Source organism: Embiotoca jacksoni, unplaced genomic scaffold (assembly GCF_022577435.1).
Source record: "Embiotoca jacksoni isolate LCO1_2020_lvr unplaced genomic scaffold, fEmbJac1.0.p SCAF_3, whole genome shotgun sequence".
Taxonomy (NCBI): Eukaryota; Metazoa; Chordata; class Actinopteri; family Embiotocidae; genus Embiotoca; species Embiotoca jacksoni.
The window spans coordinates 19,989,109-20,014,793 of NW_027185381.1; the positions used below are offsets into that span (position 1 = coordinate 19,989,109).

The 25,685-nt window shown below is 40.2% G+C and overlaps 1 protein-coding gene across 8 annotated transcripts in view; it reads left to right on the forward strand.

Annotated features, from left to right (window-relative positions):
- Nucleotides 1–25,685, forward strand: part of brsk2a (BR serine/threonine kinase 2a) — a 158,890-nt gene that overhangs the window by 92,101 nt on the left and 41,104 nt on the right. For all 8 annotated transcript variants that reach the window (XM_069161968.1, XM_069161971.1, XM_069161969.1 and 5 more), the window contains exons 3-4: nt 16,137–16,222; nt 19,105–19,245. In XM_069161968.1, the coding sequence (XP_069018069.1) occupies nt 16,137–16,222; nt 19,105–19,245 (227 nt within the window). The remainder of the gene's footprint in view (nt 1–16,136; nt 16,223–19,104; nt 19,246–25,685) is intronic.

A 25,685-nucleotide genomic window follows, 5' to 3' on the forward strand; every position in this document is an offset into this window, starting at 1 on the left:
TTTACCTGGGTATCTGTATATAAGAATAAATCATATTGTTTTTAATGTTTCCAACACACATCAAAATCCTGGAAACAAACACTGGTGCCTAGTGCAGTGGTCTTCCACACAAACCACTTTACCACATTGCTCCCCATTATCCCGTCGAAGACCATCATTCTCCTCTCTCTCCTCCCAAAAACGTAACATGCAGCAGTCCTGCTGAATGAAGCAACCCTGAGATTTGCACCCTAACTGGGTATTTATGTCCCATGTTTGAGGGCTCAAAATTGGGGCTGATGAACAGATATTATTGCGTAGTTAATGGACTGCCTGAGCGGGCTCAAGATTTCAATAAAAATCAACAACTGATGTTGCAAAATTGCTTGAATATGAGTGATATATATGACAATAGGCCTCGTGAGTAGTGGAACCAATTGCTGCTTTAGTGACAGCATTTGCAGCTGATTTTCATCCTTTTCAGATTTCAAACTGAAAAAGTGTTTAACTGACTCCCTGTCAGGAGTCACAGCCCCCAAGAAATAACACAACATTAAAGCAAGTTTCTGAAACTGTACTTACGATGTTATCACTCCAAAATCTTGAAACAGTGCTATTGATAATGTTGCCGTTACCCTGATTGTTTCTTTGGAAGGGATACGTTACGGAGGGGTCTTTTTCCTTTTTGAATTACATTCCAAGACTCCTGCTGGGTAGCTTTACTCAGGGCCTGCTCACAATTGGCATTCTGCAAAATTGGCCCATGTGTTGATGGAGTAGTTGTTAAGAAAACTGAAGAGGAAGGGAGAGGACAATTCTACAAGATGCTACAACCTGAAAATTGTCTATCACAGGACACATGTAGAGAGGAGTGCCCTCTGTAATTGTTAGCTGATGAGCTGGAAAGCAGGAAAAGATTGGGTTTGCTCACAGTACAGGCTATCTGAAATGGAAAATCCCTCAGTTTTGCATCACTTCATTGCGCAGCATCATTAGACTTTAGATGAAAAGCTCTGTGTGCTCGGATATTGCTGTTTGATAAATAGCTGGAATTAATCAGTTTCTTGCTGTGTCAGTGTCTCCCTCCCTCACTGCTATTTTGCTCTGGAAGTATCTCTCTCTCATTCTGTCTCTTATTCCACTCAACATGCAGTCTAATATTTTCACGAGCGGAAAGATGGGTTGTATCTGTTGCCTCAGCTCTGACAGAAGTATTATTAGTCGTAGCAGAAGTGGTTGGAGAAAGCATTGTAACATGTGACAGCAGTGAGGTAGGTAACATCTTGCTGCCCTGCAGAGGAAAATGAGGGTAACAGTTGCCAAATACTGACAGGTTTTCGACAGGACCAAGACTTTTGCTGAAACTGCAGTTCAGAGCCAATTACTGAAGTCAGCCATTGTCACACTTCTCTCAACTGCTGTGTGTGTGTGTGTGTGTGTGTGAGACAACAGTAAATTCATCAGCATCCATCACTATCATTTCAAGAAAATGAATGCAGATGTCAGGTTTCTCTTCCCCAGACTGTGAACCAGGTGCTTTTATATTTGGGTTACATACTAAAATCTCTGTCTGTTTTTCTTCCTGTACCTGCTGTAGCTCGTTTTAGTATAGATTGTGATGCGCAATCCCTTTATGTAAATGGTGCGTGTGTGCGCGCGCGTGTTTGTGTGCGTGATATCTGTTTGTGGAAATATGTTCATGCAAACAAGCAGAAATGTTTTTTGTTGTTTTCAGTGTTACGACCCCTCCCTTTCTGTTTGCTGTGGCTCAAGTGGACTTTAACTTTCACCTTCAACACTTGCATACACATTTCTCACCCATCCATCCATCCCCACTGATGCTACTCATCTTCACACCTCATGTTTCTTTTATAGTTTAACTGTGTTCATTTTAAATAAAACCCTCCTGTTTGTCGCAAGTGTTGAGCCGGTTTGTGACAAGTGAGGGCTCATCCGCTCGTCTGCTCGTCCGGTGGCCATTTGTTAAGAGTAAATAAATTTGAGCTTAATGTCGATTTTTCTAGTGGATTTGCCCAGATTAAATTGGTGTATTGCTAACCTCTTTGGCAGACAGTGGCTACTGTCTTGGTTTGTCTTGTAGGACTGTAGGTTGGTAAATGGTTTTGGATGAGGATGTCAGTAGAACACGAGTTGTTGTTTGTTCACCATCTTTTTGATGAGGGGAAATGTCAGGTTGTCATGTTCCTCTTTTGGGTAGTTTGTAAGGAGAGTTTGATAATTAGTCCCCTTTGTGTTGTTAGTTGTGTTTGGGTTTTTTGTGTTGTCTGTTCGAACTGGGGTATTTTTTCCCCTGATAGGCTTGGCAGTGGGTTCCCCTATGGGGCTCATGGTGTTTTAATTAGGCGGCGGCGAATGTGGGTAGAACCATTGGCTCGGGAGCACCTCCGTGGCTGTGAAAGGGTCGCCAGCTTTCTGGTTGCCTTCTTCGCACCACTGGTTTGCCATGTATAATTATCCCCCATCACTCACTGCACAAAGACTAGGGTTGAGTTAGCCAGGTAGCTCAATGGTCACAACGTATGTATTATATGTGTTGATTTGTCCAATAAACTCCGCTTTAGGCCTCATGTATAATTCTAAGCCCATGTATAACAGTAGTTTCCACCGATATTTCATCATTAATAATGAGGCAAGAGTCATTACGCCAGACTACTACTTAAGTTCCTTATAGGTTTGGGACACGGTGACATGGATCTCATAAATCACATTACAAATCCCTATCCCATTCTGAGGTTCCTACTGTGACTGGACAGGTGTTTTCCAACTCAAATCTAGCAGCCTATATTCCCATTGTGTTACACTCCATAGTCTCATGTGTCTGTTCTCCGGCCTGCCTGTTTGGCTGTCAGACTGTCAGAGTGATCGGGCTGCACTCTCCTGCAAGGCTCAGGCTTTGAAATGTCACCTTTTAATATGCTAATGTTTTGGGTCCCCACGGTGCCATTAGGGGAGAATCTGACTCTCCTGGACAGGTGTGTGTGCAAGCAACGTGGCTGACGACACGGGGAGTATATGCATGCATATAGACACTAAAAGACAAATACAGACTGTAGACGCGTGCACGGACGTTCATACAAATGTGTGTACACGTGTCATAGAGAGACACACACATTCTTATGTATGTGCATGAACATATCCTCCGTGACCCATGTCATCCTTCTCCGTCTGTCCTTCTCCTGACTGGCCTTGGGAGTCAGGGGTCCATGGATATGAGGAGACAGCTTGAATTAATTGTCTCAGAGAATCTGGCAGAGAACTCTCTCCTCCACTCTCTGTGTTGAACTTTATATAACTAATGTTGAACTATTTAGTTCATAGCCCTACAGGCTGTGACACCACGGACCAGAAAGACATTGAATTGTCTTAGATAATGCATTTGTCTATGAACTTTATGTCAGCGTGTAACCAGGGAATGAGCCTTGACTACTTCAAAGAGCAAGTGCAGCCCAGTGTATTTAAAAAAAAAAAATGTTTTACTTCTAAGCAGAAAACCTAACAATGGAGTTAGTTGAATAATAATAAGAGCCTCATTCAGTGGGAAGTTGCTCCCTGTCATATCGAATGACGAGACAGAAACAGACAGTCAAAGAATACACAGTATGTGCACATATGACAGTATGTCAGCAGTCTTTGGCACTGAGGCCAAACAGAATGGAGTACGGTGATCCGATACAAAATGATGCTGAGAACCAGCACTTGTGTGTGTGTGTGTGTCTCTCTTAAGGGAGTAGTTAATGTTTCTGAAACTCAGCCGGCTCTCCCTCCCCCCCGCTGCCATGTCTCGGTGCCGTGGGACTGAGGTTTTAGAGAGAGAGGGAGTTGGGGTGACGGAGAGCAAGGCTCAGGGAGAGAGATGGACATGCTGTGAGGAACCCTGCTGAGACAAGATAACACAGATGCCTCAGTAGGAACACCACATCGCTACTCACATTTCCCATCAGAAGTCGGTGTATTTTCACCTTGATCTATTAATGTGACATTCACACATATGACTTGGCCAAGTGGTTGCCATACATTTCATTACACATAGATATGACGAGAGAGAAACATTTTCTTTTTGTACACATTTCATTCAAGATAGTGTTAGTTAAACATCAGTTCATAACACATCCCTGTCGTTTGTGATTTGGGGATTTTATTAAAAAACGAGATTTACAAGTATAGAAAAATAATACACAAAAAAAAAATACAAAAATGAACCAAACTCTAAAGTGTCTGATTGTTGGTGCCATCAGAATTCTTGGATATAAAGAACATGAGACAACACAGAAAATATTAAGAAACCCTGATAAGCAGAGCTGGGTGTCACATTTATGTTCTAATATTTATAAAATAAACCTAATCAGTCAGTTAAATCAGGAGCTATTTGAGAAGATGGAAGAAAAATCAAGATTACAAATACAAGGCTGAAAAGTGACAGGGTTTAGTGGGGCATGGTGCAACTGGAAGAGCTTGAGTCTGCAAAACTGACAGTTATACTGATGACAATGACATGAGGGAGAAAATGGTCAAAACTTGAGCAGAGTCTTGACACCACAGTCGACTAAATGGTCTGACAGACTTTCCATGGAAGCAGGGGATTTGCTGTACCATATTACCTATCATTAGACTGAAAGGAGCAACTTCTTTAATCTGCAGTTTAGTCTTGGGGTGAGTTAAATTGTTGCTAGCCGCAAGCACGAACAACTAGCAGAGGGAGAGGGGTATCTTTAGCATGCAGCAGTTGGTAGTTTCTGTTGATGCCTGCTCTGTTTCTCCCTCTGAGCCAGTGAGCTGGTGGCGGCTGCTGCTGTTGGGATAAGGACAACTAATTAGCCAGAGTGACTCTCTCTCCTCCTGAAGCAGCACAACTTCAAAGTCACTCTACTGTCCCCAAGCCCAGGGAGAGAAAGGAAAAAAGGGAGAGGAGGGATGAAGTGCAGGATGAAGGGAGATAGAGGGGAGGGAAGAGTGTGTGTGCGGGGAGGGTTAGGAAGGAGGGTGAACATGAAGTTAGAACACTTTGGATGGATGTTGTGTGAAGTAGATATCGCTACACAACCAAGCTGTTTTTTATGGCTTTTTTTTAGTGCAGTCAGGTTACTTGTGGTTTGCTGACTCTGTCCTTGGTGTAAGTCATACAATTTCATATAAGAAAATGTGTGTGTTTAGAGAGATGGAGAGAGTGTTTGGAGGTGCAGAAGTCTACTGTATATTTGTCCCCATAAGAAAATATTTGAAGTACTATGGACTAAGGACTGTAAGCTGAGAACAATAAGGCGTTGCCACAGCCATGGTAGCCTTAAATGAGAGGACAAGGATAAGCATCAATGTTTAGAGTTAAGTAACAAGATCAGCACTCTTTAAATATGTGAACCCTGTCCACAAATTAGGATATTTCTACAGAACATCTTAATCTGTAGACTAAATGAAACAACATAAGGGGAAAAAAAAAAAAAAAAAAAAATCCTTTTCGGATGACCATATGACACACTGGCACCAGAGTTTCAAATGCATGGCATCTAAAATCAAATTTTAGGAGGAGAGGTTGTGTACACCACCCATCAGCGATTGTGGTAGGCGGCTGAGGATCAGAATGGCCACAGATGAATCACACAAGTTCTAATCTTGTTACCCTGACACCTCGGTGACAGCACTGTAGCTTTCTTTCTCCACCATCTCCTCCGTTCCCTCCTAATGATTATAGATTGGACACTCTCTCCCGTCTCTGTATTGCCGCGAGTGGGTTAGATATAGAAATGCTTCCAACATGCACACATCCTCTCTCCGTCTTTATATAATGTTTGTATGTGTTTGTGTGCACTGGGCGTGTTTGCCTCAGAGTGTGCTCAGACACCCTTTAAAATAAATGGGTTTCATATGTCGTGCCCCTGCGCGTTGATCCATCAGCTTTGTACGATGCTGAGCCAGAAGCTGGGGCTTAACGCACAGTTTGATCTTAACAGGTTGAGTGAACAGAAAGACTGTAGAATTACCAACTGTTTCTCTGCCGTAAGTCTGCTGCTTCTTTCATTCATATCTGCCTGCTGATGTACAGGACTGGGTAGCTTTTGTTCAATACTGGTTCCCGAATAATAATTTTTGAATACCAATCTTCTGAATCTTTTTTGAGAAACACAAGATTAAACATTACAGTATAAATCTTTAGTTTTCATGTATTTGGAGGGGGAGAGTGTAACCCAGGTTGTTTTCGCAAGCTTCCCTAAACGCCTCACATGGAATTTATTGTCAGACACACAATTTACCGATGTTCCCGAAACGCCTCAAATGTTATCTGTAGATGCTAGGTAGCTGGCTGCACACAGAGAAGCATCCAGTTGCTGCAGCGCATGAAACTGAGACAGGTATTTGGCAAAAAAAAAAATAGTTTGAAAAGAGCGAAATAAGGCATTCTGATGTAAACAGAAAATTTGGTGCATTTAAAAAAAAAAATTAAAAAAAAATTCTGGTATGGATATAGCCTATCTAAATTTTGTAGGCTACCAAATGACAAGGCATTTTTGATAGTAGATGGCATCAAAGCAATTTTAATGTGTGATTGCTTGTATTTTAATGATAAATGATTAATTTTTTTCTGTTAAAAAAATTAAAGAAACATATCGTGTCTTTCCTTTGTCTGGGTTCAAATATAGCTGACATTATTTAATTAAAATGTATTGCCTTCTCATGATTTTGTTATGGCTATGAGACTGAATTTTCAGTAAGAGTTTTAGTACTGAAGTAACAATCTTCCTGAAAAGTGCATTACCAATATCTCAGTTTTGATATTGTTACAGGGTTTTCTCTCTTTTCCCTCATAGCATTTTGTAGGAAGTTAAAAAAAATAATATTGGCTTCCCTGAACCTGCAAGGCCTTACAAAGCCCATTGTCTGTTATCAGTCAATATGAAGGCCACTCGGCATTCTACATCCTAATTTGGTTTCCAATCAACACTCCCAAATCAATGTTTGTCCACTTTTTTTCCAGTCTTTATTGAGTGGCGATGAGGCTCGAGTGAAACGGAAATAGGGAATAGATTTTACCTACAGGGCACAAGACGTTCGGAGTTTGTGAAGAAACTTTTAGTCCTACTTATGTTACCATATGTTTCATGCTCAATACCATTGACTAAAGACAGTAAACCCAGAGTTTTACACAGAAGCTTGGAATAGTAAACATCCGGGAGACGTGTAAAACTGGTGCTGCTTTAGACTGTCGCTTTGCAGCTGCTCGCTGTGGTGACAAAGCTCATCAAACATATGTAGTGTTGTTTGACTGATTTTACCTTTCACATGTCTTATCGAGATAAAACAGAGATGGAGTACAAACAAAATAATGAAAAAGAGGAAAGGAGAATAGAAGATACAGTGGGATCCCCCATTGAGCTCGACAGGAGACAGACAGACATCTAAATCGATGGCATTTGTTTCTCCCCTTCAAAGGCAACAGCCGCTGTGTTGTCAGATAGATGAGAAAGCTTTATTTGCTTTTTTATTTGTTGTTGCAATTTTTTTATGCTCTTCCTTTGTGAGCGAAGGGCACATTTCATCCAATTCTTCTCCGCTTAAGGGAAGTGATGCTTCATGGGGAGATCAGCAAAGTTCCCCTTCAAAGTTAGGTTCTCTTTTTATGCCTGTTTATTTATTTGTTTTGCACTGGGATTATTTTTTTTACCCCTTTCTATTACCTGTGGACTGACTGAAGTGTATTTTGTGTGTGTCTATGTTCCCTCTACACCACCGAACATTGTGACAATCCTTTATCCGTCTTGTTTGACTGGGGACTGATAATTGAATGGGTACATCATGTTCCCTTGAGAGAGTTGTTCTCCAACCTCCATTTTACTTCCAAATCGCTTTGTCGGCTGTTTTTCTATCATGCTGCCTCTGTACAAAGACACAAATTCCCGTTGCCCGATATCACAATAACTATCAAAATGCCTTTGTGAGTGATGATATTCTATGTTGGCCTGTGCTTTGGTTTATTGTGAGATCTGAACCTGCAACGCTTTGCAGTTATTTTCATTGATGCTGATAAATGCACAATTAAGAGTACAGAGTGGTGGAATCTGAGGAAAGAGCACATAAAGTAAACATTTATAGCATTACTATTTAGTCCATTTTTACAACGTAGTGTGTGTGTGTGTGTGTGTGTGTGTGTGTGTGTAGATGTGTGTGGGCACGTGTGTGGGTGTGTTTGCATGTAAGTGTGTAAGTTACACATACTGTAAATGGCACCATGAATGACAGCTTCATAAACATTGTCTGTTCAGACTCAACAACGACTCGTACACAAATCTACATGCACACACCCACACACACACACACACACACACACACACACACACACACACACACACACACACACACACACACACACACATAACTCCCTGTAAAATTCTGTCCGCCCTCTTGTACAGGACCATTTCATAACTGGTTTTGATAGAGGGCTATACATGTGCACATAGAACCATACTTACATCCACATAACTTCTGTATTCAAGCCATTTTTTTGTTATCCCTTGATTAACTAGCTTCAACAAGGCTTGGACATTGAGCACAGGCTAATTTGTAAATCTGGCATAAATTTACCACTTTTAGCTGTTGCAAATAAACAGGGAAATAGGCTCCGACCTGGCTCTGCTAATGAGTTTGGGACTTGTTCTGATGTATATTTGGACTTTTGCGGTCAGTGTGTTGAACATCTAAAGCAAAACACTTTCAACTTCATCAGCTCCTTCATCTGCATCCCTGTGGGGATTGTTTGCTAATGACTCTGTTGTGCTAACACACTCTCAAGGACACTGTCTCCTGCCATCCTTTTTCTCACTCAGTCACATACTGTACATGACTGCAAAGCACAAACGCATACATGTAAACACATTCAGACACTGTATAATTTAGCATATGTGGTTTGCCATTCTTAGGGCAAAGTACAGCGAGTGAAGAGTGTTCCTTTTATGTGTCCAAGACTCGATGTTAGACCTAATTAACAAGATTGGAAGCTAAAAGAACTCCCGGATTCCATTATACAAACTATTCTGTACTTATTTAACAAAGCGAGTTGTTCCAGTTGACCAGTGTTACCTATTGACCACTGTTCCATCCAGTATTGACTCGCCTGTATCTGCGGTTTATGTGTCAATGAATAAGCCATGTATTCATATGTGGAGTTAATTAGTTGGTAAGTTAATCAGTGTTAGCTCATCGTTACCGTCTTCCTGAATTACTGCACTAAATGTCCTCATCACTCATTCATCACTCACATTCTTCCTCTGTAAGTTGTTTTCACATCACTATACGGTCACCAAACAACACTCGGGTTTGCGTATTTCGCTGTCAAGTCACCTTTATTTTAGTACAATCAGTGAGTTGAAGTTCCATTGTTTCTTTTGTCATGTTATCCTGCAACATCAATGCACAATATATTTTTGAATCAATTAAGTTATTTTTGTGCTTGAAAGCAGGAAGAAGCTTTTGCTTGTTAACAGTAAGAACCAAATTCTTTATTGGTACTTTAATTTAAGGTTGGCAGCAATAAAGAAAAATGAACTTTGTGCAAGATAAAGCAGCAGATGGCATTTAATACAAATGTCTTCACAATCTTTAGAAAATAAAATGTTATCTCCCTGTGCTACACTCTAGAAACAACTCCATCAACCGCACCTGCAAATGTACACTACTGTAGGTTATTAGATTTACACTTTTGTAACTGATATAGATGACCTTCAGATCTAATCACTGAATTATGTTCTGTTCTCTCTCTCTCTCTCTCTAGTCTGTGAAAACCAGTTCATTAATCCACATTTCACATCTCCTTACAATCCAAGGTCACTTTACCAATCGTCTCCTGTGAAATCAGGGAACGAGAGACGGAATGGACGAGTTGACAAAAAGGCTTCAGACACAGAAACATGGCTGTCAAAGGGATCCACTGCCTGCCTGTCACTGATAAATCACTCAGGCTGCTGATGGCTTTTCCACAAAAACTTGCATGGCCATTCACATCGACACACACACACACACACACACACACACACACACACACACACACACACACACACACACACACACACAAATACACACACGTCTTATACTCTTTCCACCATGTCCAACTCAACCCCACCTATAAGCCATTGCAGTAGATTTGAAGAGGTGCATGATTATATCTATTGTCCCCCTGGTGAGGAGGACCACTGCCATTAGACTCTATTAGGACCAAGGTTATCCAGGGACATGTGTGTTAGTGTGAAATGATGTGGCCTGCCACTTGTCTAAGTGTCAGCCTGATGGATCTGTCAACAGCACAGGGACACATCACGGACATGATTAGAGAGATGGAATGAGAGAAACGGAGAATAAATGAGGAGAGGAGAGGAAGATGAAGAGGAGGAGGAATACCAGAATTGGTCTTGGGTGGGAAGGGGTAATGAGCACCATTTCAAAGGCTGGGAGATGGATAAAGGATAAGGACTCGCCAGCTAGCAGAGACTATGTCCACATCGATTTACATGACTGTGGCATTGATCAAACTCCCACGTGTAGGGAATTTACCTCCTCTTCACAAAGGATGACTGATAAAGTGATTATCAGAAAAACCTGCTGCACTGACTTACTGTGTGTTTACGTGTGTGCGCATGCGTTTATGTATTTGTGAGGTCCACAAGGTGGAGGGAAAAGCGATAAACAGAGACAGATAAAAGTAATGGGGGAGATTACTTTTTCTCTCGATCAACAACTTTGACTGGAATGGAATCATACAAATAGGATTTTATTTTGTATTTGTTTTGCTCTCAGTGGGACTCAGTTTTGCACTCAGTCCTCACCTCCCCAAACACTGTTAAATCCATTGCCCTGAGCTTGTGTGTGTACATTTCTAAACCAATTTTGGATAAGCAGGTTCTCCCAAAAACACATATTTATGTCATTTTAAATCAAAAGGTCATGCCCTGCACAAACAATACAGTTGGGACCTGACTCTCTGTGACTGCTGTCTTCCTACAAAGCGGTTCCGAGTAGATTGTGTGCATTTGCCCTTGAAACTGATCGCCTTCTCTCCTGGTTACAAAGACTGACATATAGCCGTTTACAGCCACTAAACTCCTTACCATTGACATGTATGTGTAAGCACACACATGCGGGGATATACACATGCATGCATACACACCAGCTTGGCTACCTCCTGTCCCTGGCAGAAAACACTGATTCTGCCCTACTGGCTCACTGACCGACATATGGATGGATGGAGGTAGCTTGCCGTGATCGGTGGCGTGTGTGTGCATCATGTAGTAATGTGTCCACATGTCACAAGTATAAATGGATGACAAGCTGACTGGTTTTGTCTGTGAGCCAGTAGCCAAGCTGTGCTGTCTCCTCCCCTTCTGCTCACTTACAGTTGGACCGGCGTCTACCCCATCTCCATCGTACCTCTCCTTCACCCATATATCATCTATTTATCTGCTGGTCAAGTCACTACAGTTTATTTATGTAGCACATTTATACAAAACATAAGTTGACCAAAGTGCTGGACAACATCAGACAAAATTAAATCAAATCAGAGAAACTTAAAACAATTAAGCAATTGAAAACAAATTAAGAAATAAAACCAGTAATACTAAATACCTTTCATGGCAATTCTATATTGAATATTACTTTTGTATTTTTTTTTTCACTTAGGTTGAAATGAAACGGATGCATTAATAATGGAAAGGGCTCCATTTAAATGTCAAATATAAAGATTAGGACATAGAACAAAACCAATTAATTATGTACTGTATGATTTTTCGGAAAAGGATATTTTAAGAAGTGACCTCTGCTGTCTTGTTGAGGAGGACAAGGATTAAATGACTGGTGGAGTAAGACTGAATAAGTGAATTATTTTTTATGAAATTAAATTAATTGATTTCAAATAAATGTATTTAAAAAAAACATTTGGAAAACATGTTATGATAAACTGTTAAGATGTTGATGTCAAAGAAACATAAAGCAGTTAGCATAACCCTTTATACTAACATATCTGTTACATACAATGGATTAACCTTAAATATACATTACATTTTTTTTTTTTTAAATTGAATCAATTAAGTGTTGTGATTGTGAGACTGAGATTGAGACGACACTAATATGTAGTATTGGTATAAATAGTATTTATAGTATAAATAAATTTGTTGCCGTCAAAGTTTGTAGATATTTTTGTCCAACAACAAAGCCATCTAGGTGGAGTGGTTTCTTTTGTACTTTGTCACTTGCTTTTGGCCCTTTAAACTGCTGCCTCATTGCCTTACCTTTTGTTATTCTTACTTTGGTGCACGGGTGTTCCATGTGTTGAGTTAATTAACAACAAAAGAAGTTGCAAAAACCTGGGGGATAGGGAATGGGGTAATCAAGCTGAGACACACACACACACACACACACACACACACACACACACACACACACACACACACACACACTTCAGAGAATTGCATTGCTTATGCTTCATCCTCTGTCTCTCTCTCTCTCTCTCCGTAACCTCCATGTTAACATAGCCACCCCCGTTTTTTTTTTATCTGACACACATGGCTGCCCTGTTGACTTTGATCCTCAGATCTCAGTATCAAGGGACCATTCCACGCACTTGCCTGGGGGAGGTGACAGAAATGTCTGTGTTTTCCTTCTGCGTGCATGAGAGAGAGAAGCGGGAAAAATAGTGCGCGGTGCAATAAGTGGAGAGTGAGAGATGACAGAGCCTGTAATTCAATATTTTCCCCTTTGAGATTTTGGGCTGGTTTGTCTGTTCTGTCGCTCTGTGACATGTGTGACATGAATCTAATCTCTGTGCGTCTTTGTTGTTGTCGTCTGGCTGTTGCTAATCCTCTGTCTTCTGTCACTGGACTGTTGGCCGTGGTGATGAAACTATTGATGTCGCTATTCATTTGTTTGCTCGTCCATTCAGTAATTCAGATCTCGGGATGTAATTTAAAGAATCAATAGCAAGCTGATGAGCTATGCTAAATTTGCTTTCATCCTCTGAAATTGGAGTGGTACCAGATACAGCTTTGCCTCATTTACCCAGGTAACTCCAGTCGTCCCAGTCCTTCTCTCTCACATTGGCTTATTTCACTTTCTTAATATAACATACCATCTGCACTTGTAAATTACAGTCTATTCACAAGTAATAAATCAGACATAATTTAAACACAACAACATCAAAATTAAACTCCGGGATAAAAAAAAAAAAAAAAAGGTTTTCTCCTGTGTTTTATCAGTCACCACACAGCTTCATTTCTGTTCCTTGGCTGTAACCACCGCAGTTATAGTTAACACCTCTACAAGAATCACCATCTCCGTTCCACAATTGATCCATTTAGTCTGGCAGGATATGACACTGATAGGAAACCCCGTGGGTCGAAGCGTTGCCGATCAGCTCGTTCACTAAGAAGCTCTTGTTCCAATGTCTTCTGCTGATGATGTCCACTCCACAACAATAACCACCGTACTTTACACTCGCCCTCTGGTTTCTGATGAAGTGGGGTTTTTTTTTCTGCTTATTACTCAACTTGCAAACCAGTTATAGTTAAAGACGAGAATAAATACCAAAAAAAAAACAACAAGAAAGATAAAAAGAGAAAGTGTGTGTTCATCTGACCACCCGTCCATCTGTTCATGTGCATGTGTGGACCTCAGTGAACAGTGTCCAAGTCCCTGCTAATAAAGGCTTAATGAAGTGCCACGGAGATATGGCAACTGGAGAGAACTGTCCACACTCACAGATGTGAAACTTAATGAGAGAGTGTGCCATGTGGAGGAGCCAGGCCAAGACAGAGGAAGGCCACTTGGCATCAGCACAAAGTTATGGAGAAGTTGGATGTGCGTATGCGAGGCTGTTAATTAGCTGTGAGTGGGCGGTTAGTCACTGTGTGGGGATAAATGTAGTTACTGTTAGTCTTCTACCTGTCTTGTGTTATGCATGCATTAGTCCTGCAATAACTCAGTCACCAACAGAACAAACACTGTGCCTCATTTTGCAGGTGGAAGCAAGTTAGGTGTATTTGTCAAATCATATCTTTGAACTAATAATTGTCGGCTACTTAATGAAACTGTTGTACTGTATATTACTAGAAAGCGCAAGGATTGCTTCGCAGATTTACATCGGCGTGTTAATCGACAGCTAATCTCGCAATAAGCAGGACGTTGTACAGTAAAGTCTTCACATTAAGCCTCGTTTCTCTCATTTCAATTAACTAAAAGGAGGTGCTTAGAGGAAGCTTAGGAAGGCAGCTGCTGGCTCAGTAGCATTTCGACAGCTCATCTCTCCTTGGGTCCGGGTTAGCATTAGTCTCTTTGCGGGGAGTCCTGCCGCCAGCTCGCTGGCGAGCCACCACGGGCTCATTCTTAACAGCACACCTTAGCCTCAGGTGAGAAAGTGGCATGGTGTACGGCTGCTGCTAGCCCTCATTAGTGGCAGGATTATTCCTGATTAGCCTGGCTTTTTCTGCCAGTGATACTACGTGCTCGTGCTAATTATGCAGTTAACCACTTTACCCTTTATATTCTCTGGTTCCTTTTTCCTTGGTTCTAGCCTCAACAGCAACCGCTCTTTCATTTCTCTGTAGCGGTTGAATGTGTGTTGGTTCAGCAGGTTTTTAATCATCTGCTTTTGCAACATGGCGCTCTTGCTAAAGAGTGGGGGATGTGGATATTGTTATTTGCCAGAAAATAATTCTGAATGGTGTGTCAAAGTATAGTACCCACCTGAGTAGGCAGAGACACCTAATGGCTGTTCTGAAATTAAAACATTGTGAGCATGGGCCTAATTAAGGGTGAGGAACCTTATTGTATGCCCAGTCAAGCAAACAGCCTTTTGGGAGTTTAATAAAAACATAGTTAGCTGGCAGATCAGAGTTTTGACTTCATTCCACATGAGTGATCATAAAACTCTCGCTGAGTGTGACATTAAAACAACGTGAAGGCTGTCACAGGCAAGTGACATCGTGAAAATGACTTTGATGGGATTGAGATGAGACAGAGGAGCCTTTAACTCACACTGTTCTTTCATTTTTATCCTTGTCAGTCAAAGTTAGACACAGAGGGTGGTGGAGGAGAAAATGGACAAGAAATGTGGTGGAGAAGGGTGAGCAGATAACCCCAAGGAGAGCAGGAGAGGAGCACGGGGTGCTAAAGATTAGCGGGGGCTTGTGTTGAAGTGGGTTCCATGCTGATTTTCAGTGCCAGCTGCAAATGCTGACAACAACTTCTGGAGATGCTGACACAAATCCAAAGTGATCAGCTCAATTTTGGTGAAATTTAGCTCTCACCGGTCTTACAGTACACTGTACATGTCTCGCAGCAGCACAGTAAGCAAAAAAAGAACTTATGAACTTGTGAAGACTCAGCTGTCTGCTTCTCGGGGACAGTGGTGTGTTTATATGTACAGTCAATATCTCCAACAGACTGCTGGAAACAAAGCCTCCTCTGGGCAATGTTGATGTACCCGAGTGGACATTTTGACACCTGTTCACCCACATGCTGTACTCTTAATGGACAGAAATGTTCAAATGTGCGATGTCTGACTGTGACAGGTTATACTCCTTCATGTTTCTTATCTAAACAAGCAGATTTATGTTCACCTCAAGAAAACCACTGAATAATGAAATGTGATTGCAAAGGATTCAGCAAGGCTTGTTTTGGGAAAGAATGTGTAAGATAAGACAAACGCAACCTGTTTTCCCTCAGTTTTTGAAGCAAACCTTATTTTTCACTTGAGATAGCAGTGCTTACTGGCCTGAATGCCAACCAGAGTGTGGTTAGAGCTTATCTCTGTCCTTTCTGCCAGTAGAAAGTGCCAATCAGCTTCCTTCTTTGGTTTACTTATTCCTCTTAAGCCCTTGGGCTGGTTGTGTGAAGTTTTTATTACAGATTGGTGCCTCTAAAGGTCACCTTCACAGGTAACCTCAGAAAAATGATTTGGGAGACCTCATCACAGGCTGTTTTTGGATGACTTTATCAATCCCCCTGGTACCGTGTGGCACCGGTGAGAGCAGGGTTACAGTTAAAGAGGACTATTGGTGTCGAATAATTTTAGGAATTCAACTGTGTTGATGTTGCAGTAATCAAAATTATTTTTTCCTCTCCCTTTCCTTCCTCCTTCTATCTCTGTCTATCCCTCTCTCATACAGGTGGAGCGAGAAATAGCTATTCTGAAGCTCATAGAACACCCGCATGTTTTAAAGCTACACGATGTCTACGAAAATAAAAAATACTTGTAAGTATCAGCATTTGATTATAGTTTTCATTCATGTAAAATGTACTAAATGATAAATAAAACAAAAGTAAGTTTGTATATATACAATTGTATATCACAAATATCATTACAAGCTTGTGCTGTTTTGGATGTCATGACAGACTTCCAAATGCCACAGATCATTTTTTTTTGGGCCCACAGAGCAGTTGGGACTGGTGTATTGTGATTGCAAGGCAACAACAATAGCCATGGAGGGATGGATGCTCCATTAGTATTGGCATGAAGCATTAAATTTGGATGCACACGCTAGGGGACTGCTAATAGGAAGAGGAAGTCTCCATAATGTAAACACCATGACACACTTATCAGAGGCAACACCATTGCATTAAGAAACATTCGCTGTGGAGAGTCTGTAGCAGCAGCACATGCAGATGTAGACACGCATAAATGTATTATCTAACTTTAACAGTGGTGACTGACAAATCCATCAGTCGTTCATAGAAGACCTCTTGATCTGCAGAGGACTGTTTGTCAACTAAATTCAATTAGTTCTCATCTTTAGCTTATAGGCTAAATGGGATTGGACATGCAGTGCTGTGCATGTCATCTTTTAAGATGTTAGGAATAGCACAATATTATGATTCATCCTATAATTGGATTATTAAAATCACATTTTGTGCCCATTGCTTCATCACATCTGACAGACGGTCAGTAGTAGCGTCACAGAAGACAAATTGCTTTACATTTGCATCACGAGTGATTCGAATACACACCGCGCTTCACATCAGTGATGCAATTTTGTTCCTAATATGGTTGAGATTCTTACTCAGATATCTCCACTTGAAAGCCAATAATTGATAGACATACAGCATGTTTGGAGCCAGCGGTCCCAGCGCTTTAAAGATTTATTATGCCGCTGGCACAGATCCCACCACAAGCTGTTTAAACTGGTGTGTGGTATGTGTGTGGTATGTGTGTGGTATGTGTGTGGTGTGTGTGTGTGTGTGTGTGTGTGTGTGTGTGTGTGTGTGTGTGTGTGTGTGTGTGTACAAGAGGTGAGAGAAAAGCGGAAGGAGTTTGATACATGGTCCACCAATATTTTATTAATGGATATTTCATTGCTGCGAATGAAGGAACCACCATATCACCGTGTTGATATAAATTATGCCTTTGAGAATGAAAAATGGTCTCTGTAAAAAGGCTTGATTGTCTGAGACCATAATGCATATGAGTACACTTGACTGTAATAATGTTGCTGTCAGCTTTTTTATTACAGATGTTTGTTGCAGTGTTGAAAAGGTAACACAATGATTTATAGCTGGCAAGGTATTTTAAGGACTTATTCTTACCATTAGGAAGCAATGTGGTAAAATATCTTTCTACTCATGTAGTCAATGCCTTCTTGCATTGCTGTTGCATATGCGTTGATCTCATCATTAATAGATATGACAATGAATGCAAGACTGTATGTTGGAGTTAAAAGGGGTAAACCAGTGATTGAGTTTGTACTTCAATAAACTTTGGATACTTGTGAGAACCAATTTTGATCGGGGTAAAAACAGTGGAGTGCCCTTCTAAAAGGCTCCCATTAAACCATTAAGTAACCGAACAAACTGCAATAAAGGAATTGAATTTGAATCACAGTTATACTAATTAGGAAGCTGTTTTAATTCTGCATTCAGTTCAAGTACGTTCAGGGTTTTTTTTGTAATGTGTGCTCACTTGTTTGTGTTTGAACTGCTTGTTTCACTTGCCAAAGCTATTGAGGTTTTGCCATAGCCAGCTTTTCTGGCTTTAAGGATTTAGGGTTGGAAGGGTTACAGTTTAAAACACCATATGTTGATCAATAGCACTGAATAGATGCATGTAGACCCACATATCCAGGGAAGAGAGAGAGAGAGAGAGAGAGAGAGAGAGAGAGAGAGAGAGAGAGAGAGGAGAGAGGGAGAGGGAGAGAGTAAAAGTATTTTACTACCAGTCTGGATTTCAATTTGTCCCAGTTAAGATGGAGGGAGTTTCATCACAGGATATATGAGCAGGAGAGACAGGAGCAGGGGCAGGGCGCTGTCGGCTTTCAACCTACAGCTGCAGCTTTAGGTTTGGGTCAGTGGAGATTCATCTCCTCCCTGTCCCCTGGCGCCCCAGAGCATGGCCATACAGTCAGGATGACAGACTGCCCCTCCGGAGGCCCAGCCACACAGACTTAAAGGCTACCTGACGAGTGGTTGTATGAGAAGGGATGGCAAAGACAATGTCTGTGCATGCTCTGTGAAAGTAAAAAAAAGTGGATGGAGAAGTATTCATCAAACAATTACTACTCCATTTATAAACACAGGCAAAAATGGTGTCCCAAGTACCTTTTATGTATAGGAAAGAGAAGTTTCAATTGTCTTTGTCTTTGCCTCTCTGCCTGTCTCTTTTGCTTGATTAACCCAAGTTCTGAGACAAAGGCTCTTACAAAAGCTTACAACATCTGTACCTGAGCAGAATTCACAAGCTCCAAGTCCTTTATGTCTGAGTTTCTCACACAACTGTTCCTTCTTTTTGCAGTTAATGCATCCACAGTATATTGTCCCTCTGATGCATCCCATGGGAGATCAGCGTTTAAACGATATCACAGCCCTTCACATATATTTGTAATACATTTTTTGCATGCTTCACTCTGCATATACTTTTTCTGTGTATAATGGCTCCAGTTCTGACAGACCTCTGAGGTCTAAGGTTTTCCTTTTCTTCAGAGGACTCTGTTGAGAGGGCAGGTATTTGTTCCAGTGTGTAGAATTAATTATTGTCTTTCTTAGTGTGTGTTTGAGATTTTTTTTTTTGTCTCCTGTACTACTTCTTATTTTACTCTTATTTATTTGACTGACTTGATTTCCCTGTCTCCATATGTTCTTTCTCAGGTACCTTGTGCTAGAACATGTGTCTGGTGGTGAACTGTTTGACTACTTGGTGAAGAAAGGCAGGTTAACACCTAAAGAGGCCAGGAAATTCTTCAGACAAATCATGTCTGCCTTGGATTTTTGCCACAGTCATTCCATATGGTAAGTGACATAATCCTCACGCAGCAAGACATGTTTAAGTTGCTGCTGCAGATGTTGTGAAAGGTTTGGATTGGACTGATGGCACTGTGCTGGTGAAAACACTGAATTAAGCAATCCAACCTATCCTTCATTGATGCCATTTAATGCCTGTTGCTGTTTGGAAAAAATAATTTTGACACAAATCAAGGAAATGATTATGAAAGAGGAGAATGTTTCTTAACTATACATTGATAAAAGAAGTGTATAGAAAATATGACCTGTTCACATCCATACAAAAAGTTGCATAATATAAATAGTATGTTGTAACAGATACAGTGCAGTGCGTACAAACTCTGATGCACAATCGAACTTCACACTTAGGCAAGATCAAATTCAGTTTTAAATAAGTAAAAAAAAAGATTACTTGGAGTTAAACCTTGAAAGCAACATTCATTATCTGCAATCCATGAAAACATCACTTATATTCAAAAAAATAAAACAACCAATAAACAATAATACTCAGGAGGTGTAAAAAAGTCAATCGATTTGTCATACAACATTGAACAAATAAGGTGTTCCCTGGTAATGAATTCTGAAGATATGCAGATTCATCCTCAAGTGAATCTAGAATATTAATTTCCATCACTGCTTTCAGATTTTTCGATTATGGTGTTGTTTTCAAATCATGATTCAATATAAAGATTACAGAACTGAAAACAAGTTTATATTTCTTGTTTTGTCAAGTGTTTATGAGAATGGCTTTCAGTCAAATGTGTTAAAATATCTCATCATATCTATAATTATGTGAACTTGTTTATGTACAATGTATTCTATATTTGTCATCGACAACTAATACAAAGCGGGCCCTGACCAATTTGCTGCCCTCGGCAAGATTTTAGCAGGTGCTTGGATTGCAGCCAATTCCACCACCAATCATAGTGTTTATGGAGTAGGTGTCTGCAGGCGGCCCCGGTTTTGCAGGGGTGGGGTTGAAATATGTAATATAAGTCCATCCGATGGGAGAAGAGAAGCATGTGTGACCACAGGGTGTTACAGTATGTTGATAAAAAAGCTGGTGATGCTGAAACTCAGGCAATAATAGCACCTAAGCCAAACTATAGCCTATAGCATTTTAAACACAAACAGCAAATAGTAATTAATTTCCATTTGCTTTTATGCACAAAACATGTATGCATTGATGCTGCGGGCAATCCAGAAAATAGGACCTATTTAATAGGTTAGGTAGTTGTGTTTGTGGGATTTTTTTTTTTTTTGTAATATTTTGATATAATAGTAGTAAAATAATTGTAAGTAAAACTTGTTGAATTTTCAAAATGTTTATATACATGGTTTCGTTCAGATTCCAACACATCATGTCCCACATCATAGTCTTCTTTTCCGGGGATGAGTCTTGGACCTGAAAAAATGAGTCATTTTTGTTAGGACAGCATATATTTTCTTAGCTATGCTCCAATGTGACACATTGTTTTTGGCTTCACTGGGTAATTTAACTGTTTACCAGCTCATAGACTAGAGGCAGTCATAGGTCCATATAGATCAGAAGTATGTCTGTGTGTAAACATTTGTGATAGATAAGCAGAAAGAGCATTTTTTTTTTCCTTCTCCAGAGAGTGAGTGCTTTTGCTCTGCATTTTGTCCTCATGTTCTTGCAAAGCAGAGCACCAGCATCATAGATCAAAATGAGTTCAAGTGTATTTATTTTTACCTCGGTCACAAGTAAATACTTTAAATCTCCAGCGACTTTGCAAAGAAAGGGAAAAAAAACTGAAAGATGAAATGCAGGGACAAAGTGTACACCTGCATAAAGCTTGTCACAATAATACAGAATTTTTCAAATATACTAGTTGGATTAATCGATTAACAGTTTGATCTATTAAATGTCTATTAATTAAAATAGTAACAACATTTTACAATTTGAAACCCAAGGTGATGTCAGTAAATAGCTTTTGTGTGACCAACATTTTTAATATTCATGCAAAGAAACAGTAAATTCACACAAGATAAAAATCTGGATCTAGTTGTGTTCTATTTATAGAATGTATAAAGGATTGATTCTCTATGGTGATTTTTTTTTTTTTTTTTAAATTTATAAGTCATTCAGTCACAGGAGTAGTAACTCTGTTTGTGTTGTGCTTGTTAATCAACTCAACATGGCAATTCAAATTTCAGTTTGACATAATAATGTTTTGATAAGACAAAAGAGAGTTGCAATACTAGTGTAGAAAACCTAAGTAAAGACCAGATGAAATGGGTTAGTTAATTTGCATTATTCACAAGAAATCTGAGGTCACTAACAGTTAATACATGATCTTTATCCAACACATTTATTAATTTATTTTCTTTCTGATTGCACTTTTATAATAGTGACGGCTGGAGCTTTGGATTTAAACATTAACAGATCATCCTAAAACCCTAGCAGCAATGGCCAGCCCACGGCCATTTACTTTTACAATTGCCACTCGGACTGCTTACCAGTCAGTCACGTGATCATTATGTATGTAATCCCCTCATACTTTTTGTGCCAAGGCTATGTGGCTGAAAGCGCTGCAGAGTGAGATGTTTTTCTACTCTTCCATGTACAAACCTCTGTTCTTTAAAAAAAAAATGCTGAATAACTTTTACTGATGATGTTAGAGAATCCATGGCAGTAAAAAATAGTCATATTTCCTCGTAATAATAAATGCCTGGAACATAAATTAGCATAATGTTGCACAGTTAATTAAAAGAGCAGAATTAAACTGATTCGTCATGGTGTTACACAGTTGAATTTCCATGATTAGATTTGCTTTGTATTCATGTACTGTACAGTTTACGAAAGAGGCAGTTTCATTTTTTCTGTTGCTATTTAATAACAAAGCCACTATGTGAGCCACCACAATCCTTGTGTTAAAATTACTTTACACTTTACCAATTATCTCAGGATGATTCACTTGAGTTTATTTTAGTGTTTTGAATCATCAAACAGGTGGTTGATGCTTTCAGTCCTGAATTCTGAGAAGTAAAATACAAAACACCACATAACTGCTGCGCTGCTGGAAATAGAACAAAACTGTTGCACCTAAAGGAATAAAAATTAGAAGTCTTTCATCAGTCTGTGTAAATAACGCCTGATAATGACTATGAGAAGAACAGATTAGGCCAATTAAGAGAAAGCATCTGGGACTGACATTAAGTGCATGCAGATACATAGATTATCACAGTTCTTTTGTTGTAAGCTTCACAAGCAGATTTATCTCACCCTTCCTGTTTTCCTTTGTTGCTGTCTCTCTGTCTTAGCCCCTCAAATCCCCTCACTAGCACTCGTAGAAAATGAGGCCTTGTAAATTTGTCATGAGGAGGATTATTTGGGAGTGTTGCTGCACCCCTTTGCCCTCCTCACAACCTCAATTAGGGGCAAACAGACTGACAGACACAGCCCTTCTCACCTCCCCTTCCATTCCCACTAATGAGATCCCAGCATCCCCTCAATAAAAACGCATTTCTGCAATCATTTCTTCCATTTCTACTCGTGTGCACAGGGGACCTACAGAGGCCATTAGAAGTGCTCATTTTTCACTGTGACTCACCGTGCAGAGGGGGGTAAACACATGTTCCTCAACCTTTCCTTTTTTGCACATCTCCCAGTTTTACTTCTTCTCATTGCCTCATGCTTCCGTCCTCCGCCCACGTCCTATCCCCAAATATCTATCTTGAGCCAGATGGATGTGAGTCTGGATATGAATGAAAGAACGTAGAGGGAAAGGGCTGTTTATGACTCAGTGTTTCCTCTGCCTGATTCAGATTGCGCTCTGATTCAGGTGGAGTTTTCTTTTTACGTGGTGAAGGGACAAAGGGTAAGAAACGACATGGGAGAGGAATTTTCATTAAAGTAAATGAATAATGAATGATAAAGCTGTGAGAGAAAATCATCATGTATACTAATATAAATCCAGTGTCGAAGTAGCTGCATATTCTCCTTTTTCCTCCCCTTTTTGTTGCTTGTCGCCTTAGGGTTTGGATATTATTTGACGACTCCTATACCAAATGGGTTGACTGACAGACTGGTTAGAGCAGAACACATACAGTATAGTGATAAGATATTTTACTGATCTCTATGAAAACTTCTCTTTCACCCCCCCCTGCAGGGATGACAGAGGTCAGGGTCAGATGCAGAACAATACTCCTAGACTTCAGATTCAGTTTATTCCACAAGGCCTCAATAACAGAGTGTAAGCTTTTAAAGATGCAGTCATATTATTGTAGACAATTCCTGTCTACATTTACCTGAGGAGTCCCAGTAACAACATCTTGTCAGTCTTGACCATCAACTAAATACACAGTTAATGCAGTGCACTCTCCTGAAAAGTCGATGTGGCAGTCGGCCATAACGGCAAACACCCACCAGAGACACACATTCCTTGTGAAGAGTAAAGTGTCTTTTCCTTGAATACATCCAAAGCTGCTTCTGTGCTTTTTACCAAACACTGAACAATATTAAGAGATACTATTAACTCCTTGAAAGTCAACGAGGATTAAGAGAGTTTAATTTGAATGCCATTCACCATTATCTGCACAGTTTCCATCGTTTTTTACTACACTTACTTTAGAAAGCACATTAACTCACCCAGTAATTGTTTCTTTTTTCTTCCTATTTTTTCCCCCCAATATTTTTGAAAGTTTTTATCGTCAAAGAGACAAGCCCTAAAAACACATAAATGATGAAATTGTGAACGTCTCAAATAAACTAACCCCCCCCCCTTTCCAGCATAATTACAAGCAAGTGAGTAAATAAATTAAAAAAAATAAAATAAAATAAAATAAAATCTGAGGGAATACAAAGATGGACATTTTGAAGTAACAGAATAAACTAATTATGTGTAATATTATTAAAAAGAAAAGAAGAAAAAAAAAAAGTATAGTCACACAACACACCTTATACCATGCTACTTGCCACAGATCTTTTGGGATCAAATTTGCTCGACATTTCAGCAACACTCAAGTCCAGACACAGTTTGTAATTCTTGATGTGTGTGATGAATGTCTGCCAGGTCTTGTAATATTTGTCAATAGGTCTCCTCAGAGTGAATCTAACTTTTTCTAGTTGGAAAAAGAACTTGCATTAGACCTCTAATCCACTGAGAATGGGTGGGCGATGTTTTATCATTCCATTTAAGAAAAGTTAGTCGTCTAGCAATCAGAGCCACAAAAACAAGAGCATGCAATTTATATTTTGGAAGGTTAGCTTCTTCAACATGCAGTCCAAATTGCTGTCAGCAGAGATTGATTGAGAGGGATTTCAAACACCTTTGATAAAGTTTTGAATATATTTCCAGAGTGCTTACAAAGTCGGGTGAAAGTCCAAAAAAGTGTGGATAAGGCTGCCGATTTGATTTTTGCACATAGCACAGGTTGGGTTCACATCAGGATAAATCTTGGCTAACTGTCTATAGTATAGGGAAGGCAATGGAGAACTTTATACTGTGGGAGTCTGTCATGTGCCGATAGATGAGGAAAGGAACCTGTTTATAACTGAATCCTATATGTCCTTATCTAATTGCAACACAGTCATTTTTCAAACCCGCTCACATCACGCATCCAGGATCATATGCTGTACACGCAGAGGTCTGCCTCGCTTACGTTTTCATGGGCACCCTTACAAACCGTCCACCGTAAAGAGATGCACAATTTCATCATGAGCACAACACTCTCTGTCCTTTTTCTCACCCTAGTTTTCATTGTTTAGTAATGACTTTGGTTCCCCCCCCCGTAACCCAGGTAACACCCTGCGCGTCTGTGCGTGTGCGTGTGTGTGTGTGTGTGTGTGTGTGTGCGTGTGTGTGTTTTCATCCAAAGTGCCTCTTTGTAGGTGAAAGGTAAAGATCCACATAAAGTGAGTTCACCCATTCCAGCAAGCCAGAGATTGCAAGTGCACCTCAGAAGAGAGCTCCGTCCCTAAAACTCTGAGCTTCATCTCAAACATGCTCACGCACACATTCACAGTCCCACTTCCTCCTTTCCCTGATCCGGTGATGTGCACATTATTGCCGCCACCTACACGTGCACAAACAACCACCAGGTCCAGAAGTCACATTAAACCCACACAGTGGCATAATCACGCACATCATCCATATCCACCATTCTCCCTCACCCTCGCTTATCCACACGCTGTCATTAACTGCTTTATTGGTCTCTTCCAGGGCCTTAAAAGAGCCTCATGCATTAATGGAGACGTCCGTGAAGCATGCCACTTCTGCTCTTTTCCCCTTCTTCTGAAAATCTGGTCAAAATTGATGTTCTCTTTAGACGAAATTTGACTATTCTTTCTGACTTCTTGTGGCTGTCAGCATGCAGTTCATGTGAACTTATTTGTCACCCGTCATCTTCTGTATGTCCATATCTCTGTCAAGAGCAGCCCGTGCCCTTGTGGCTGTTTGGGAAAGAATGTCAACAAAAAAAAGACC